The sequence below is a fragment of the Eubalaena glacialis genome, chromosome 8 (genome assembly GCF_028564815.1).
Source record: "Eubalaena glacialis isolate mEubGla1 chromosome 8, mEubGla1.1.hap2.+ XY, whole genome shotgun sequence".
In the NCBI taxonomy this organism is placed as follows: domain Eukaryota; kingdom Metazoa; phylum Chordata; class Mammalia; order Artiodactyla; family Balaenidae; genus Eubalaena; species Eubalaena glacialis.
Window position 1 is genome coordinate 7,160,855 of NC_083723.1, and position 20,856 is coordinate 7,181,710.

Here is a 20,856-nt window from a genome sequence, read left to right on the forward strand (position 1 = left end):
CTTGTGTCCTTTTATTATTATACATGTTATGCTCCTGGGCAATTACACTAATATTGGACGAGCTTGGGGGTCAATGAAATATTTAGGTGATTAAGGATGCTTTCACATTACGTGCTGCTACCAAAGATACCGGTTTACTCAAAACAAAGGAACTTAAAACCTAAAAGGAAAAAAAAAAAGGCGGTGGCTCCTCCTCCAGACCCCCCTCCCCCCCGACGGCGGGATGACGGCGAGGGACAGCGCCCTCCCCGGAGACGCTGTCCTTGCGGCGCCGCTGGCCGGAGCCTACTCCTCGGAGGGGACCCCGCTACCGCGGCGCCCCGGTGACTGCGAACCGCCGCAGCCTCCCCGAGGGCCCGTCCAGAGCCGGGCCGGGGCGGGGCGCCCGCCGCCTTCTTTAGGGCTTGCCTGAGACCCGCCCGCGGCCGGGCCCGAGCGCCTCGGAGGAGGTTTGTCCCCGCTCGCTCGCCGTACCGCGCGGCCCCGCGGAGGGCAGGGCGCGCGGCCGACATGGGCGAGACCATGTCCCGGAGGCTTAAGTTGCAGTTGGGCGGGGACGCGGATATGGAGGAGCGGGCGTTCCCCAACCCCTTCCCGGACTACGAGGCCGCCGCCGCCGTGCCGGCGGAGGAGCCGCCACGTGCTCGGCCCCAGCTCACTCCCGACGAGCTCGGCCTCCCCTTCCACAGCGATGGGAAGGTGAGTCGGCGACCGGCGGCCGGACTCGGGCCGCGCCAGGCGTTGGGGGAGGGGGAGCGCCGGCGGTGGTAGCGTCCGCCCGCCGCCCCGTCGCCCCGTCGCTGCGCGGACGTCACCCACCCGCCCCGCGCGCTGCTCCTGGGTCGAGGCCCTGGGTTCCGCCGCTGGGCGGTCCGGGGCTGGCGAGCTCCCAGCGCGCGGGCGCCGAGCTGCGGTCCTTCCCGGGCGATGTGGCCCTGGAAGGCTGCGGAGCTTTGCGTTGTTAGCCGCTTTCCTCCTGGCAGGCGCCTCCTGGCCCGTTGTGCCTTTGAAATACGCTCTTTCGGGGCTCTCGGAAGTGCGGGCCAGGTGTCCGGGGTCTGTTGAGGTGCAGATTTGTTTACCATCGAGGGCCCGCCCGCAGAGCTGCAAAGCGTACCCGCTGACCGCCTGTTGGCGCTTTCCCTGGGGCCGAGCTTATCGTCAGCCCTGGCCTCCGGTCCCCTGCCCTTGGAGTGTAGGGCCTGGGAACAGCAACCGAAAGGCCTTGTTTCTACACAGTAGTGTCACTGTGATGGGTCTGGTGTGGGCGCCCAGGAGTCGGAAGTGGGATACGTGTGAACGAGCTAACTCCGTAGGGGGAAGGGGGACATATCGGCACAGCTGTTCTCGTTTTGGTAAAACCGCGCGTTCACAGGTTAGGTTTCTGTGTTTCCACTGATCTCTGTTCCAACTCCCACTTTACCTCCCCGGCTCCCCATGTATTTTGTGTTTGAAAAGGTATGAGTTCGCCCCAATGAAGGCAATTTTGAAAGAGCTATTATTGGTGTGAACATGGAATCTTAGGCAAGTGACTTCTCTGAACTCGCTCTTCTTGTATGTAATTCAGACCTGGAGAACAAATCCTAACTCACAGGGATGTTAGTGATTGAATTGAAGTATATAAAATGGTCTGTCAAACTGCCTTACGTGGTACCTGGTAAGCCCCGCAATAAATGCATCCTCTTTCTTCCCCTGGAAAAGTCAGTGCTCGTGGTTTAGAATTCATATGTCAGCACTGATTTTTCTCTGGATTTCTTTTGTTTTCACATACATTGCTGTTTTGTTTGTGACTTGGTGTTTAAATCCTTTGTAGTAAAAATAAGTCTCTGGCAAACATTTGAAAAATCTGTCATTCTTACATATAATCAGTTCCTGTCTCAATATTATCCTTAGAGTAAGGAGGCTACTGCAGTTTAAAGATAAGTGAAAGGAACCACTATTTGAGTCTCCCTGAGAACAGTAAAGAGGTGAGAACAGTTGAGTTTCATTTTCTACCTCTGAGAAGGAGATAAACACTGGTTCTGAAATTACATGTTTTTCTTTTTAACCTTTTATATCCGGTAAACATGATGTTGACGTCAACTACATACCAAACGGGCTTATGTAAAAGAAAATTAAACCACAAATAACTAATGGGGCTTGTGATATCTCCATGCAATTAAACAATTAAAATAAGTCAGGGTGGGGGACCCATGCCAGTGGTCGTTGTTATATGCTAAAGGAAAGGGGAGGAGTTTTTTCATGTTCTTGAACATGAAAATGAGAGCACATTAAAGGGAGAGAGGGATTTCTGATTCTGAAAGGTGGACATGAAATGGAGCAGGACCCTGTGGTCCGCACCGCCACCCCCCCGCCCATGTCCTCAGCCCACCTTTCGTCTGTAGAAAAATGGCAGCCAAAGAATAAGTTGAATTAGAGAAGTGAGAAAATGCAGAAGCAAAGGAAAGCAATCAAACAGGACAAAATAATAATAGTTTAGTCATGAAGCAAAGTGAAGGACCTTTAGTTCCTCCTCAAGGGCTGTAGATAGTATTGTGGGCCATGTCCTTTGAGCTGTTTTGTAGAGACTGAAAGCCCCACCAGGTGGAAGAAGTGAACTACATGATGACCAGACTGTAGCCATGACATCAGCTGCCACAATTCTGAGAACTGGCCTCAAAGAAATGGGAGCAAACCGACCCTGGAACTGAAAACTAAGTGTACTTAAAACAAGATGATGTTGATCAGACCACCACATGACCAATTTCAAGATGACTGTCAGAGCTGACTGTGGTGTTTCTACACGTAGCTCCCTGCTTCCACTTACACACCCCAGAAACTCGCCTTTAAAAGCTCTTACCTACTGGTCATCCTTGGGGGCGGGGGGTGTCAGCCTTTGGACATGAGTACCCACCCCACCCCACCCCACCCCCGGGTTTGCCAGCTTCCAAAATAAAGCAAACTTTGATTTCCACCAGCCTTGCCTCTCGAGTACTGGTTTTAGAGCAGCAAGCAGCCAGACCCCACTTAAGGTAAGAGAAAGAATGCTTAGATTTAGGGAAGTCATAAAACAGAATGAACATGAATTAAGTTCCCCTGTTTTCTGTATTGATAGATTGTGATTAACAGATTATTACATCTTTAATTCTTAGAATATTAAGAATGTAATTAAAATAAAAGTTGTTAAACTATGCATTTGTTTTGATAGACATAAAGTTTCATGAAAATGAGGGTGTTATGAGTTGAATTGTGTCTGCCCAAAAGATGAAGTCCTAACCTCTGGAATGTCAGAATGTGACATTTGGGAATAAGGTTATGTTAGATGTAATCAGTTAAAGTAAGGTCATGCTGGAGTAAGGTAGGCTCTTAATCCAATATAAACTAGTGTCCTTAGAAGAGAGACAGAGATACACAGGGAGAGAGAAAATGGCCATGGAATGATGGAGGCAGAGATTAGAGTGATGCATTTGTAAGTCAAGGAATGTCAGAGATGGCTAGCAAACACCAGAAACTAGAAGAGGCAAGGAAGGATTCTGCCCAGAGTCTCAGAGGGAACATGGCCTGCCAACCCTTGATTTTGGACTTATGGCCTCGAGAACTGTGAGACTATAAACTTCTGTTGTTTTAAGCCACTCAGTTTGTTTCGGCATCCTAGGAAATTAATACGGAGTGTAATTTGTAAATTAGGCATTCAGGAATAATTTTGTCATGATGGTGTGTGCTGTTAGTGAGAAAAGATTACGTAAAATCTACCAACACAGTAACTATTACTAAGTATTCTTTAAGTCACTTATTTGATCCCATTTAGGTTAGCTGTGTATATGTTGTGGTGTAATCGATCAGTAAAATTCACCTCAAATTCTAAAACCAGATCAAGTCGACTTCACTGAATTATGTTTCTGTAAGTAGGCTTTTGTAACATTCTGACAACATCGGTCCAGATATTATGAAAAGCAGTGAACCAGTGTAATAGCAGCTTTCTTTGTTTTTGTTTTTTAAATTATGGAAGGTATCTAAAGTCAACACTGTTGGCTACTTCTCTTATAGCCGTTTCTTCCCTTCTTTTTGCTTGATTTCGTTGTGGCCATGAACTTCAGGAGCTGAATCATGGTTAATGGACACCAGTGTTTCTCAAAGAGTGTGTCTCCGATGAGCAGCATCAGGTTTATCCGCTGTATCATCAGGGATGCACTCAGGAGACAGAAACCACACAGTGATTTGGTAGGGAAAGTTTAATACAAAGAATTATTACTAACCATAAAGAGATTGGAGTAACGAGAGATTGCCTCATAAGAAGTAAAGAGAACTCTAAAGAATATAGGAATAGCTGATATGAGGAGCAGCCCCATTCCTCGGGCTAAGAGGGCACTCAAGGGAGAAGCCACTGTTATTATCCATCTATTGCTATGTAATAAATGATCCCCAAACTTAATAATTTAATAAAAATTTATTATCTCACATAGTTTCTGAGGATCAGGAATCCAGTTGCTATAGCTTAAAGCCCAGTTGGCTCTTTGTGATTGGTTGTCCTTAGGTTTTGATTTTGTAACCTTGAGGCATTTACAGGCTTAGGTTTTGGTTTGCTTACAGAGGCTGCCGAGGCAATAGAGCCACCTCAGCCTAATGGTCTCCTTGTTCAATTAATCTAACAATACCCCTTTTGGTCACGCTCTCATACATGAGAGCTTGATCTCAAATGGTGTATAAGCGCCACCCTCGGTCACCATCAGAGTTAAGTTAAGTTGCTCTTGTCTCATTGTGAAACTCACAGGCTGTGGTGTCAGGTCCATGGAAGAATTGTTTTTGCTGTTCATCTCTTTGTTCACTTGTTTCTGTTTCTCCAAGAGCAGTGAGACCACCTGATGTACTGCTGATGGCTGTGAACATGGCATTTAAGACGGTTGAGAGAATATAGCCCACCAGGGAGACTGATGACGACTATGAGGAGGATAACACAAAGAGACTGAAGACTAACCCTAAGCCAGGGCCCCCATGAACCAAACCAGTTGGTATCAAATAAATCAAAGAATATACCTGAAGGGATATCAACCTGTTTTAGCCAAGTAGCTTATTTGCTAATTTCTTACATTTGCTAAAATATCAGAGAGGTTGATCCAGGTACAGCAGGAAGTATTTGCTTTGGTGCAGACTCCTTGTTTAGCCAGTAAGTGATCTAAGCAATTCTATTATCTAGAACCACCTTAGCAAGAAAGCCTAGTGACTTTTGTTGTGCAGCTATGGCCTTGGCAGTAGATTCGGTGATAGTTGCCAGAGCTAAGGAGCATTATCATCTTGTGCATTAGCAGAGAGAAAAAGCAAGTAGTGAAGTGGCAAAAGGAATAAAGGTTTTTATATTGGAGATGAAGATCTTGTTGTGGGATCTTGGGAGATGCCATCTGCTTCTGGGGAGGAACCTCCCTGGTCAATTTCACTTTAGATCTCCACCTGGTGTGCAGTTCCAAGAGTCTGGAGGAGCCCTTTTTAGTTGAGGGATGTGGATCTAAGGTTCAGGGTCCTGAAATTTGGCTTCCATCTGGGTTTGAGGAGGAGCTGGTATGGGCCCTTCAAGGAAGTTCAAGGGCAATCTTCTTAGTGATTCCAGATCAGAAAGGTGGGAGAAAACTGGAAATATTATTGATAGTTTGGAGAGTCATAGCCAGGTATTTGAAGAAGCTAGAAGAATTCAGGACCCAGTCCAGTTGACAGGTATATAGCAAACCTCAAGGGCAATGAACAGGACTAAAATCTGATATGCACATGGTTGTGTTACAATTTTCTACTGAAACATAATTTTTTTTCTCTACAGTCACTCTCATTTCTATTTAAAGTAAGGCTAATTTGTTTGCAAAATAAGTCGTCTCATTAAACTTGGCCTGTTTTAATGAGGGGACCTCCTGGGGGCTGTCAAGTGTCTCCTTCGATTTCCTCTTCTGACAGCAGAACTGTCAAAAGATAAACTGAGGCTTATTACAAATGTTAAGAGTTTAGGGAGCACAAATGGATTTGAATCAGGCAGCGCCAAACTGGAAGTGGTTAGGAGCATTTTTCCGACGAGCCAGGGGAACAGTGAGCGGGTTAGGGGCACTGACCCTCCGAACAGTCGAATGTCCCCATAACTTAATTCTGCATAGGTCGTTCCTCTGTACTGAATTTCTTCCATATCTGTGGTTCCTTATCCGTGGATTCAACCAACTAGGGATTGTGTGGTACTGTAGTATTCACTGTTGAAAAAAATCCCCGTGCGGGTGGACCCAAGCTGTTCAAACCTGTCTTCTTTAAGGGTCAGCTGTGTAGAAGAAGTGTGGAAGCAAAGCAAGGACATTTTTGATTGGCTATAGCTTAAAGCCTAGCTGTTTGTGGTTGGTTGTCCTTGGTGTTTTGATTTCATGACCTTGAGGCATCTGCAGGCTCAGGTTTTGGTTTGCTTACTGCACTGCCAGGGCTTTAGCGCCACCTCAGTCCAGTGGCTTCTGCTAGTGAATCTACCAGTGGGGCTTTGCCGGGCTAAGGGGGAGCGCTGTGTGAAGGGAAAGGCAGGGAGTAGAATCTGACTGCAGAGGAGGGAGCGTGAAGAACATTGGGTGGTAATGGGGCTGAAAAGGTAGATTGGAGCCAATTCTAAAGGACTTGAGGGGTCCTAAGGATTTTAAAACTTTTTCCTTACAAAAATGAAGATAAAGAGAATTTTTACTTGGAATCTATGACTTGACATTATCTTGAGCTGTTGGAAATTCTTCATTTTATACTTTTTCACTTAATTTTCTATATTTTTGCTTTTCACTTCAAAATTTGTTGAATGTCATAATATATCATGGAAGCATGAGGAAATAGCACTTTTCAGTTGCCCAGAAAATATATTAGGTTGGCCAAAAAGTTCGTTCGGGTTTTTCTGGATCGTACGGGAAAACCCGAACGAACTTTTTGGCCAACCCAATAATTTTTCTTTCATTCAGATGAGCTAAAATGGGGGTGAGGGAGGGAATATACTCTACAGCCTTTCTCCTCCAAGTGAGATTTGTGGACCAAAAAACATCAGCCTTTCCTGAATGCTTGTTAGAAGGTGCGGCTTCCATGCTACACCTAAAGAACCAGAACCTGCGTTTCACCAGATTCCCAGGCCAGACTGTCCATATGCCCGTTATATTGGAGGAGCCCTGCTCTACAGCTTGTTGAATTTTCTTTTAATTTTAACCTCCAGCCAGTTTTCAATTCCTGATATGGAAAAATATTGACATAAAAGCATAAGGGGAAGATTATGTAGGGGAGACTACAAAAATATTGCAAATCAGCATTTCCCATCGGTTGGGAATAGCATGTGGAGTATAGAGCAGGTGAGAACTTGGATAGACCTGGGTTTGACTCCTACTTTTCTGCCACTTATTAGCTATAGCCTTTGGGCAAGTAATTTGGGCAATGATAGTACCTTCCTAATAGGTTATGACTATTTAATTAATGCATTTAAACACTTAGAACAATGCCCATTAACATAGGATAATAACATTTATCTCATCAGCTTGTAGTAAAGGGTTAAGTTGAAAAGGTAATTGAAGTTCTTAATATAATGTATTGGTTGAAAGTTGATAATAATATAGTTGTAGAGTAACCCATTCCTCATTAGGTTGTTATGGTGTTTAAGTTAATACATTTAGAGCACTCAAAAGGGTGCCTAATACTGATACAATTAGTACCTTGTTACGCATAGTTACTAATATATAGGTAAGTAGTTTAAGAGTTCAGTTAATGATAGCTATTAGCATTATTATGTATCCTATTTTTTGTCACTATAGCATACAATGTGATAATGAACAATTGCTTAAAAGTTTATATCTTTAGTGGAATATAAAAAAATATTGCATATCCTTTACTTTTTCCTTCTTAGAGAAATGCTTGTTCTTGTGCCTTTTCCTTCTGAGGAAAATATAGGCAAACATGCAGTATTCATGTGGGTGTGTTCTCAGATTTCTAAATTCCCTACCGTACTTTCCTCACTCACATCTCTGCAGTGGGGACACTAACACGCCTGCTGATGGTGGGGAAGGTGAAAAAGGATTATTGGATGTTGGAAAGTCAGCTAAGCTCTCTGCCCACAGTTCTGTCAACTCATTGTCTTTTTACTGGGGCCTCAGCAAAATTGAAAATTGTTGTATATCATGACATAGATCTTCAGATTCGCATGCTTATGCTTGAACCCCCAAACAGGAGCTCTGAAGGTTTAATCCATGGTTAGTGAGGGCTGACTGTGATTCATTTTTGTTTCTTTTCCCCACTTCACTCTACTCTTTGAGACAGGAATTTTTTCTTACCTGTGCTTGAATTATTATTATTATTTAAAAAAATACCTCCACACTTGATACTGAGCTAGGACAGAATAGACACTCAGTGAATGTTGAATGAATAAATGTACTGAAATAAACTTTTTTTTATTAGAATCATTTTTATATATTATTATTTTTTTAATTAATTAATTAATTTATTTATTTTTGGCTGTGCTGGGTCCTCGTTTCTGCGCAAGGGCCTTCTCCAGTTGCGGCAAGCGGGGGCCACTCTTCATCGCGGTGTACGGGCCTCTCACTATCGTGGCCTCTCTTGTTGCGGAGCACAGGCTCCAGACGCGCAGGCTCAGTAGTTGTGGCTCACGGACCCAGCTGCTCCACAGCATGTGGGATCTTCCCAGACCAGGGCTCGAACCCGCGTCCCCTGCATTGGCAGGCAGATTCTCAACCACTGCGCCACCAGGGAAGCCCTGTATATTATTTAATAGCATCATTTTATCTTTAAAATCTCTTCTGTATCTAGAATGTTATATGAGTCATGACCTAGGTCCTCTAGACAGTCTTCTAACCTAATATAAGACTGTGTAATATACTTCATGGGTGTCCCAGGTGAGGCCTGTATTGTGTAGGGCGGCCACCTAGGAGTCTGCTAGGGCCGGAATAGGTTTGAGCCAATTTTACTTGAATAGAATTGAATATAACAAACTGAGTTTCCTTTTCAGAAAATGTTTCTCTTCCCTAGATTTTAGCTAATACCGTGCAACAATTGTTTAATCAAAAATGAAGCCTAGTTTTTCACCGAGAGCTTTCCAAAAATAAATATAATTTGACCACAAAGTCCTATTAACCTTATGTTAACTATAATTGTGTATGCTTTGAGCCCTTGTAATCAGTTTATTAATATACCATTACTAAGCAGTTGTCCTTGGTTCTTTATGGCCATTATAAACTTCTTTTGTGGTTATGATATATATATCCCCTAGAGAGTATACACAGCAGATTATCAATTAACTTTTATGACACAAAATAAGTACATCAGAATTGGACAGATGTGTGTGTTTAGGATATGTAGTCTAGAATATTTTCTATTAATAGTGTTACTGACTTTGAAACAAGAAAAACAGAAACAGACCTGATTATGTAAATATATACCTATTTTTAAAAGAATGAACTATTTTCAAACATCTAAGCAAACAGCATTTCCTTGACACACATTCAGTATAGGTAATGATCCTTCTTCTGTTTATTGAAAATACTGCTAGTGAGGGTAGATGTTCCCCCACCATCTAATTCTTTACTGTCAAAACATACAACTTTTTTCCCCTTTTCTCCTTTAGTAATTCACTTTGAGGTAATGATTGGGGTACTTTTGCTTATTCATTTTTGTTTGAAAATAAAGTGTTAGAAAACCAAACCTACCTACTTCATGTGTGTAAACTGTCACAGAGCATTTTCCCCTGGGAGATCTGAGATTACAAAATATACTTTCCTCAACCTGTGCCCTGGATTAAAAAGATTTGTTAAAACCTTTCCTATGAAAGAATTACTTGCTGATGTATATATATGTGCCTGTGTATACATATACTTGTAATTACTGGTGTCTATATATTTGCACATATTCTGGAGTGTATAATCTGTGTATCGCACATACACAAAATGTGGGTTAAAAAGCTATTTTTATTATCTTTAAAAATGTAGACAAGTCATTGTTAGCTTTAGTTTCTTTGTCTATAACATGGGGATGATAATGTTGTTATAGGGTTATCAGGATTGAATTAGATGGAGTGTCACAAGTGCCCACCTATGTGAGGAGTATAATAAATGATTTTATTCATAAGCTATCCTGATGCATTATTCAAACTCAGAAGTTTGGTTCACAAATACCTGTTCCAAACATTACCTTTTGCTTTAGGAGTTATTTATTTGTGCATGTTAAACACCTATTTTGAGAGTTTCCACTCTCCTCTATTTGAAGTTAAGATCATGAATTTTAAAGTTAATGATCAATCTTTTTTAAGATTTTTGTATTTTTGTATTTTAGGGTTGTATTTCCTCAAACACAGCTTTCATAAAAAAAATACAGAAAAACATATAAGTATTAGAAATACCAACATCGTTTTGCTTTTTAGCACTTTGGGGCATCCTTGTTTGGGAAAATTGCCTAGCATGTAGGAAAAGAATATTTTCTTTCTAATTGCAGTGCAGTTACTAAAAATTAATCTTTGAGTCAGAGAAAAACCTCCCGAATTCTTTAGCTACTCGTTCTGTTTCTGTGCTTTGTGGAAGATGTGTATTGTGTTCATATGGTGTGATTGAGTGAAAGCTGTAGTAAGCCTTTCAAAAATCTAAAGGTCAACTGTAGATAGAGAATCAAGCAAAGATTTTCACAACAAGGGCTCAGCATAGGGAGGCCCAGGAACTTTCGAATTAGACAGTCTAGCCACAGCTCCAAGAGCTCGGTCTCTTGTTGTCTCATGTGACCTTGGGCTAGCCTCAGGTTTCTCACCTAAAAAACAGAATCATTCAGTAATGTGAAGATGAATTGAAATGTCACATAGAGCACTTAGTGCTAGGCATATGGTAAAGTGCTCAATAATTATTAATTATCTTTATAATAATACCATTATTAAATGAGAGGAACCAGTTAAAATTTCTCCAAATAGAATTACAGCATAATAAATTTTTTTCTTTGTTCTTGAGACTTTGGTTCCAACATCAACAAATTAGAAATCTCTTTGATGACAGAGAGTTAGAAAATTAGGAACTAGAAAAGATACCTTAAAGCAAAGGCAGAGAAATTATTTTCACAATGGAATTTTGGCAAGTATTAAAAGGAATTAGAGTGAGTAATCGTAAGCCTTAGAACTATACTCCAGTATCATTTATGAGGAATAAAGCGTATGCTTTGGAATAACGTTATCATGCCAGAGCTAAAACTGTACATAAATGTGTTAGGCCTGCATTCAGCTACAATAAACAGAAGACTCAACTTGGAAGTACCTTAATTAGATTATTTTTCCTGTATTACAGGAAGTCTAGAAGTAGGCAGCTCTTGGTGTTGATTCATTTCAGGATTTCTGCAGTTATGTTGGTCCTCCTCTCATATTTTTTGTGTTCTAGTATAAGATGGCTGCCCTAGTCCCAGATTTCTTGTCCAATTTTACAATAGGACGAAGGGAGAAAAAAGAAGGGAGTACCAGCTGTATCTTTCTCTTTTATCAAGAAAAATTAGAACCTTCCAAGAGCCCTTAGAAGACTTGCACTTATATCTCACTGGTTAGAACTGTGTCATATGGCTGCCCCTGGTCATAAGGCAGTCTGGGAAAGCAAGACTTCTGGGGTTGGATGCATTGCTGCTGTGAATCTAATCAGGATTCTGATAATAAGGAAGAAGGGTGTCTGCAATAAGTGTGGGCTAGGTACTACCTTATGGGTTCTGCCACACCAGGTAATGAAGTGGCAGTACTCTAGTTTTTTTTCTTCTCATGAAAGTTATTCTGCATCTCTTTGATTAATGGTGGAAACCAAAGGTCAAGACACAGGAGGCTTAAATTACTAACTTGGAGTCAAAAAGTTATTAAACAGTTGGATGGAGAATCAGACAACTATCTTCCTTGACACGTAACAGCAGTACATGTGAATTCTTCTGATCCACGAAAACAGGATATCTTTCCATTTGTTTATCTCTTCACTTTCTTTCATCGGAGTCTTACAGTTTTCAGAGTACAGCTCTTTCACCTCTTTGGTAAAATGTATTCCTAAGCATTTTGTTGTTTTTGATGCTATTGTGATGAGACTTTTATTTCTTTTTCCGGATAGTTTGTTGTTAGTGTGTAGAAACAACTGATTTCTATATATTGATTTTATATCCTGCAACTTTACTGAATTTATTGGTTAGTTCTATCAGTTTTTTGGTTGAGTCTTTAGGGTTTTCTGTATATAAGATCATATTGGTAAATATAAACAGTTTTACTTTTTCCTTTCCGATTTGGATGCCTTTTATTTCTTTATCTTGCCTGATTGCTCTAGCCAGGATTTCCAGTACTGTGTTGAACAAGAGTGCTTAGAGTGGCACCCTTGTCTTGGTCCTGATCGTAGCGGAAAAGCTTTCAACCTTTCACCATTGAGTATGAAGTTAGCTATAACCATATAGTAAGTATATGGCCTTTATTATGTTAAGGTGTTCTCCTTCTATTCCCAATTTGCTGAGAGTTTTATCGTGAAAGGATGTTGTATTTTGTCAAATGCTTTTTCTGCATCTATTGAGGGGATCATATGATTTTTATCTCTTGTACTATTAATGTGATGTGTCACATTTATTGATTTGCATATATTGAACCATCTTTGTATCCCAGGGAAAAATCCCACTTGATCATGGTGTAAGATCCTTTTAGTGTATTTTTGAATTCATTTTGCTAATATCTTGTTGAGAATTTTTGCATCCGTGTTCATCAGGGATATTGGTGTGTAGTTTTTGTTTCGCATAGTGTCCTTATCTGGCTTTGGTATCAGGGTAATGCTGGTCTTGTATTTGGGAGTGTTCCCTCTTCAATTTTTTGAAAAAGTTTGAAAAAGGTTGGTGCTAGTTATTCTTTAAATGTTTCATAGAATTCACCAGTGAAACCATCTTGTCTGGGGTTTTCTTTTTTGGGAGGTTTTGTATTATTGATTCAACCTCCTTATACATTATTGGTTTACTCATACTTTCTATTTATTCCTTTTTAAAGATATTTATTTATTTGGCTGAGCTGGGTCTTAGTTGCGGCACGTGGGATGTTTAGTTGCAGCATGCGAACTCTTAGTTGCGGCATGAATGTGGGATCTAGTTCCTCGACCAGGGATCAAACCTGGGCACCCTGCATTGGGAGCACAGAGTCTTAGCCACTGGACCACCAGGGACCACCACTGGACCACTGTTTCTGATTTGGCCTTGGTTAGTTGTATGTTTCTAGGAATTTATCCATGTTTTCTAGGTTATCCGTTTTGTTGGCATATGGGTTAATCTGCATATAACTTACAGTCAGCCCTTCATATTCTCGAGTCTTCCACATCCCTGAATTCAACCAACCATGGACCGTGTAGCACTGTAGTATTTACTACTGAAAAGTATCTGCATATAAGTGGACCCGTGCATTTCACATCCGTGCTGTTCAAGGGTCAACTGTATTTCTGTGGTATCACTTGTAATATCTCTTCTTTAGTTTCTATTTTTATTTATTGAGTCTTCTCTTTTTCTTAGTTTAGCTAAAGGGCTTGTCAATTTTTAAAAAAAATCTTTTAAAAAACAGCTGTTAGGGACTTCCCTGGTGGTCCAGTGGTTAAGACTCCATGCTCCCAATGCAGGGGCCCAGGTTCAATTCCTGGTTGGGGAACTAGATCCTGCATGCCGCAACTAAAAGAGCCCGCATGCCGCAACTAAAGATCCCGCATGCTGCAATGAGGATCCTGCATGCCGCAACTAAGACCTGGTACAGCCAAATAAATAAATGAATATTAAAAATAAATTAATTAATTAAACACAGCTCTTAGTTTTGTTAATCTTTTCTATTATTTCTCTAGTTTCTATTTCATGTATTTTTGCTGTGATCTTTGTTATTTCCTTTTTTCTGCTAGCTTTGAGCTTGGTTTATTCTTCTTCTAGTTCCTTGAGGTATAAAGCTAGGTTATTTATTTATTTAAGATCTTTCTTTTTGCTTACTGTAGGTATTTATCACTATAAACTTCCCTCTTAGAACTGCTTTTGCAGCATCCTATAGCTTTGGTAATGTTGTGTTTCTGTTTTCATTTGTTTCAAGATATTGTTTGATTTCCCTTTTGATTTCTTTGACTCATTGGTTGTCCGGGAGTATGTTGTTCAATTTCCTCATATATGAGGATTTTCCAGTTTCCTCTTGTTGTTGATTTCCATTTTTATACCAGTGTCAGTAAAGATACTTGGTATGATTTCAGTCTTCTAAATTTGGTTAAGACCTGTTCTGTGCCCTGTCATATGATCTATCCTTAAGAATATTCTGTGTGTACTTGAGAAGAATGTATATTCTGTTGTTGGATTGAACGTCTTATATATGTCTATCGGGTTCATTTGGTCTAACGTATGGTTCAAGTCCAGTGTTTCCTTAGTGATTTTCTGACTGGATGACCTACCCATTGCTGACAGTGTGGTATCGAAGTTCTCTATTATTGTTGTATTGTTATCTGTTTCTCCCTTTAGCTCTGGTATTATTTGATTAATATATTTAGTTGCTCTGGTGTTGAGTGCATATGTATTTCCGATTGTTAATGTCTTCTTCAGAGGAGTTGACCCTTTTATCTTTATACAATGATCTTTGTCTCGTGACTGCTTTTTACTTAAGGTCATTTTGTCTGATATAAATACAGCTACCCCTGCTTTCTTTTGGTTTCCACTTTGTGGAATGTCTTTTTCCATCCTTTCACTTTGAGCTATGTGTGTTCTTAAAGCTGAAGTGAGTCTTTTGTAGGCAGCATATGGTTGGGTCTTGCTTTTTATTCATCCAGCCATTCTTTGCCTTTTGATTAGAAGTTCAATCTACTTATATTTAGAGTGATTATGGATATGTAAGGACTTAGTAGTGCCATCTTTTTAATTGCTTTCTGGCTGTTTTGTAGTTTTCTTGTTCCTTTTTGACTCTTGCTGGATTCCTTTGTGAATTGGTGATTTCCCACCATTGTATGCTTCTGATTCCCTCGTCTTTATCTTTTGGGAGTCTACTCAAATTTTTTGCTTTGTGATTTTCATGAGATACATAAAACATCTTATAGCTATAACAGTCTATTTTACTCTGATAACAGCTTAATTTTAATCTCATAGGAAACATCTACCCTTTTACTCTTCCACCTTTTATGTTTTTTTATGTCACAGTTTGCCTCTTTCCATATTGTATGTTCATCAGCAAATTATAGTAGCTATAGTTACTTTTGATATTTTAGTTCTAATCTTTATACTAGTGTTAAGTGTTAACACACCATCATATTGCAGTGTTCTGAATTTGATTTTATATTTACCTTGATCAGTGTATTTTTTATGTTTCACATTACTAGTTAGCCTCCTCTCATTTCAGCTTGAAGAACTTCCTTCAGCATTCCTTGTTAGACAGATCTAGTGATGATGAATTACCTCAGCCTTTGGGGAAGTCTTTATTTCTTCTTCATTCCAGAAGGATAACTTTGCCACAGGGAGTTTTTTGTTTTTCTGTTTTTTTTTTTAAATTTTTGGCCGTGCCGCACGGCATGCAGGATCTTAGTTCCGCGATCAAGGATCGAACCCGTGCCCCCTGCAGTGGAAGCGCAGAGTCTTAACCACTGGACCGCCAGGAAAGTCCCCACATGGAGTCCCCAAATGGAGTATTTTTTATTTTTTTATTTTTTCTTTCATCACTTTGAGTATATCATCCCACTCTCTCCTGGCCTGTAAGATTTCTGCTGAGAAATTCACTGATGTCCCATTGGGGGTTCCTTTTTTGGTTACAGTCTTCTTTTTCTCTTGCTGTCTTTAGGTTTCTTTTTTTGTGTTTGATTTTTGATAGGTTTATTACAATGTGTCTTGGGGAAGGACATTTTGGGTTGAAGTAATGAGGTAATCTGTTTATTAGCTTCATGAACTTGATGTCCAAATCTCTTCCCAGGTTTGGAAAGTTCTCAGCCATTATTTCTTTAAATAAGTTTTCTGCCCCCTTTCTCCCTCACTTTTCCTTCTGAAACTCTAATGATTTGGCTATTGGTTTTTTGAGGATGTCTCATAGATCATGTAGGCTTTCTTCACTCTTTTTTTTTTTCTCTTCAGACTGGGTTCTTTCAAAGTTCCTATCTGTATTGTTGATTCTGTCTTCTATTTGATCTGCCTGCTTTTGATGCTCTCTATTGCATTTTTCATTTCATTCATTAAATTCTTAAGCTCCAGAATTTCTGTTTGGTTTTTTTTTCAGTGATTTCTATTTCTTTGTTAAATTTCTCATTTTCGTCCCATACTGTTTTTTTTATTTCATTGAATTGTCTTTCTGTGTTTTATAGCTCATTGAGTTTCCTTAAAACAGCTATTTTGAATTCTTTATTGTGTCAATGTTAGATTTTCATGTCTTTATGTTTGGTCACTGGAAGATTATTGTGAACTTTTGGTGATGTCATGTCTTCTTGATTTTTCATGTTCCTGGTAGAGTCCAAAATGGACCAGCAGGAACTACATTCCTTTAATGCCCTGGGAATCTTATATGCTGCTCTCTGACTTGCTCCCTCTCCCCAGGCCTGGACTCCCTCTGTAATGCTCTGGATGCATTATGAGAAATGAGAGAAATAGGTCTCTTCAGCAGAGTCCTGCACAGATTTAGAAACCGGGCGGTCACTCAGTGGCTCTCCCTTTCCCCAGCAGGAGAAATCACAGGCCATCTATTTAGCCATATGAACATTAGGTGATGCCAGCAGAGACAAGCTGTTCCTCTTACCCACTTGAGTGCATCCAAACTCCCTTTTTTCTTTTTCCTCCAGTGGAGTGTTGGTACTTCTCCTCTGGAAATCTGGACTTCCACAAAGGCTATCTCATCCGAAGGCGACTGCCTAAGTCACTGTTCTGCCTGCACTCCCGGACTGTAGCTGAGGGGCTGGAACCGATTCAGTCTCCTGTAGGTTTCACAGCTGGCACTGAAGTCTCTCTGCTTATTACCTAGCTCTCTAGTGGGCTAGATTTGCCGTGGGTCCCTTGGTGTATGGTGCTGCATTCCACAACTCACACGAAGGCACTTCGGTTGGTGGATGGGTGCCTAAGTTTTGTTGTTAAAGGGGAAAACAAAAACAAGGGATGTGTTGTAGTGCCATGATGTTGATATTACTGTGGTTTAGGTTTTCAATATTTATACTTATTAATTTTTTCCTGAATGTACACAAGAGGTTTCTGGATCAGAGATTTCTTATTTACTAGACAGAAAATAACCAGTGAGTGGTTCCCTGAGTCTCACGTCTTACCTCTTTGGCAGTGAAAGCCAGGTCAAATGTCCTACATACACAAAGTCTGTATTGTAGGCAAAGAATGAAGAAAAATAAGTTTTCTGTGCTTTTTATAAAAGGGAAGGAGACAACTGTCTCTCCTTCCCTTTCTGAGAGAGTTTCATTGGAAATATCAAAGTCTTTGGAATATAAATAAATCTCTCTGTGAAAAGACAGGCCCGTTTGTCTTCAGTTCTATGACTGGGAAGGGTCTCCCTGCTCTAGCTTCTCATCCCCTTTGAAATGTAGACACATCCCTGCGGTGTTAAGTAAACCTCTCCGGGGCTTTTATAATGTATACTATTGTAACTTAATTCCTAAGGTTGCTTTTAGTCCAGAATCCCAAATTTCAGTAAAATATGGCCTGAAAACCCTAACTGTCCGGTAACATGAAAACATTTTTCCTGTAGTCCCACAGAGGGATGTTTCTTTATGATAAAATCTGTCAGGAAGACCTAATATTCTTAGATTTGTCTGTGCCAAATAACAGAACTACAAGTACACTAAAGGAAAAAAAAGCAGAATTAAAGGGAGAAACAGACAATTTCACAGTCACAAGTGGAGATTTTAATATACCTCAGCAATTGATGTAACAACTAGAGTCTTCAAAAATCATCAAAGGCAGAAAAATCTGGACAACACTGTCAACTACATGTTTAAGAATACTGATAAATTTCCCTTGAGAAAGATCACCAGCAGTGAATAAGAATACCTGTTATCTTAGCTCCTGGCAGCCTTGGGAGTTAACATTTTTAAATTTTTTTATTATTTGTTAATCTGATAGGCAAACCATAGTATTTGTACTTACTTGCATTTCATTATTGCTAAGTGATTGAACATTTTTGCATATGCCTGTCATTTGATTTTTTTTCTTTTTATAAGGTACATTGATAATTTTAAGTGTATTTCTATATTGTTATATAGTCTTCTTTTATTTATAATATTTTATATTGCACATATTTCCCCTTGTCATTGACTTTTAAACCATCTCATGTTTTTTAACTTAAAGAAGTTAAAATGTTTGTGTAGTCAAATACATCTCTTTCCTCTTTTTTTGCTTTTTAGTTTTTTCCTTTAATTTCTGCAACTTATTTTTTGTGATTCTACAATACTTATGACTTAGAGTCCATATAGGGCATTCTAATTCTCCTTATGACTTAGAGTCAATATAGGGCATTCTCTCATTTTAAAACTTACGTTATAAAACCAAGGTAGACTCCCTCCAACCAATGAAACATTGAAATGGGCCAGGTAATATAATTTCTGTCTGTTTGTTTTTACAACTTAGACTGTTAGTTACTACAACATTGTCCTATTCTTGTGCAATTTAATTTTATGTCTTCTTTTGGTTCTCAGATTATTAATAATTTCACAAGGCGGATCCAGACCAAAATTAAAGATCTTCTACAGCAAATGGAAGAAGGGCTGAAGACAGCGGATCCACACGATTGCTCTGCTTATACTGGTTGGACAGGTAAGACTGTGGGGTATAAGTAATTGGTATGTTTTATTTTTGGATTATGATATGTAAGCCTTGGATCTGAATTCTTTTTCTTTTAAAAGTCAAAGGTTTATACCTTTTAAAAGAAGTCTTGAGCTATCTTCATTGATGAGATGCTTTGTAATTTTATTTCTAAAGAAATTCTTTCTGCCTGAAGTTTGAATGGCATATGAGTTTGTATGTCATATTTTTGTAACATTAACTGTCTGACCTAATATATGGCTGTTGTTGAAAATGTGTTAAGATCAGCTTTTTTGTTTGCTTTTGGGTCTTTGATCTTTGCGACAAGATGTATTTGTGTGATTTCTCTGGCCCGATACATATGAACGATTTAACCTACTTTTTGTACTCATTTACATCATTTGTACACATAAAGATTTTGATTTTGGTTCTGATAATAATAATTAAACAAGCAACCAGTAATACATTTCACATCAAAAAACTTAATTTCAAAATTAATTTGCCTTAACTAATCTTTACATTCTTTTTATTATTTTACCAGGTAGCCATAATATTGTCATAGCTATTTAGGGAATATAAAAGAAATGAGACAGACCTTGTTCTGAGGGATTAGACTGCAGTATGAGCATTGCTATTATAGCCTTTTCTTGCTAAGTTTTTTTTTTTTAATTTTTTTATTCTTTATAAATTTATTTATTTATTTATTTTTTTGGCTGCATTGGGTCTTCATTGCTGCACGTGGGCTTTCTCTAGTTGCGGTGAGCGGGGGCTACTCTTCGCTGTGGTGCACAGGCTTCTCATTGTGGTGGCTTCTCTTGTTGCAGAGCAAGGGCTCTAGGCACACGGGCTTCAGTAGTTGTGGCACGCGGGCTCAGTAGTTGTGGCTCGCGGGCTCTAGAGCACAGGCTCAGTAGTTGTGGCGCACAGGCTTAGTTGCTCTGTGGCATGTGGGATCTTCCCGGACCAGGTCTCGAACCCGTGTCCCCTGCATTGGCAGGCGGATTCTTAACCACTACACCACCAGGGAAGTCCCTTGCTAAGTTTTTATAGTTTAATCAGTGAACAGTATGGACACAAGTGTACATGTTGGAGTCATCAAGAGCTGGCACTTGTTTTTGCAGTGCACGCCCAAACTTGATGGCCCTGATCTTTTTTATTATTTGTGTTTATATTTGTACTCATTTATGCGATGCTTTATTATTTGCCTGTTATCAATACAGTAGTACATAGTAACATTAGAATTGAATTTTTTAGACTTTTATACCCAGACAGACATGGAGCTAGTTCTCTTACAGAGCCAAAGAAACTTATCCTAAATGTAATTTTAAAAAAATATTTATCCAGGGTGAGAGAGTGTCATGGACATATATACACTACCAAATGTAAAATAGATAACTAGTGGGAAGCAGCCGCATAGCACAGGGAGATCAGCTCGGTGCTTTGTGACCACCTAGAGGGGTGGGATAGGGAGGGTGGGAGGGAGGGAGATGCAAGAGGGAAGAGATATGGCAGCATATGTATATGTGTAACTGATTCACTTTGTTGTAAAGCAGAAGCTAGCACACCATTGTAAAGCAATTATACTTCAATAAAGATGTTTAAAAAAAAAAAAAAATTTATTTATTTATTTGGCTGGTTTGGGTCTTAGTTGCAGCACGCGGGATCTTTGTTGCAGCATGCGGGATCTTTAGTTGCAGCATGTGAACTCTTAGTTGTGGCATGTGGGATCTAGTTCCCTGACCAGGGCTCGAACCCGGACTCCCTGAATTGGGAGCACAGAGTCTTAGCCACCAGACCACCAGGGAAGTCCCCTAAATGTAAAAGTAAATAGTTTTGGCTAACTTGAAGTAAAATACAGAGAATAAGGTTATCTTGAAAGAAAAAATAACAGTTATTAGTAGCACAGTTTTCCCCCTATAAAGTCTTTTACTTAAAGCATTTCTTCTTGTTGAAAAGGGATTTTAACTCCATGATTGTTAGGTCCCAAATTGGCTATGCATCAGAATTATCCAGAGAGCTTTTTAATAAACAAAGACTATCAGCCTCCACCCCAGGACAGTTACATCAGGAACTCTCGGGGGAGGATTCTAAGACTCACTATTTCTTAAAAATCCCCAGTTGTTGTCATTTTTTGGAATCACTGAGAGA

At 39.9% G+C, this 20,856-nt stretch overlaps 1 protein-coding gene across 1 annotated transcript in view; it reads left to right on the forward strand.

The window, feature by feature from the left end:
* Window positions 1–292: 292 nt before the first annotated feature.
* The window catches only part of LANCL2 (LanC like glutathione S-transferase 2), a 61,200-nt gene continuing 40,636 nt past the window's right edge, over window positions 293–20,856 (forward strand). The window contains exons 1-2 of the mRNA XM_061198323.1: window positions 293–699; window positions 18,603–18,720. Coding sequence (XP_061054306.1) covers window positions 511–699; window positions 18,603–18,720 — 307 coding nt within the window. The 5' untranslated portion in view covers window positions 293–510. The remainder of the gene's footprint in view (window positions 700–18,602; window positions 18,721–20,856) is intronic.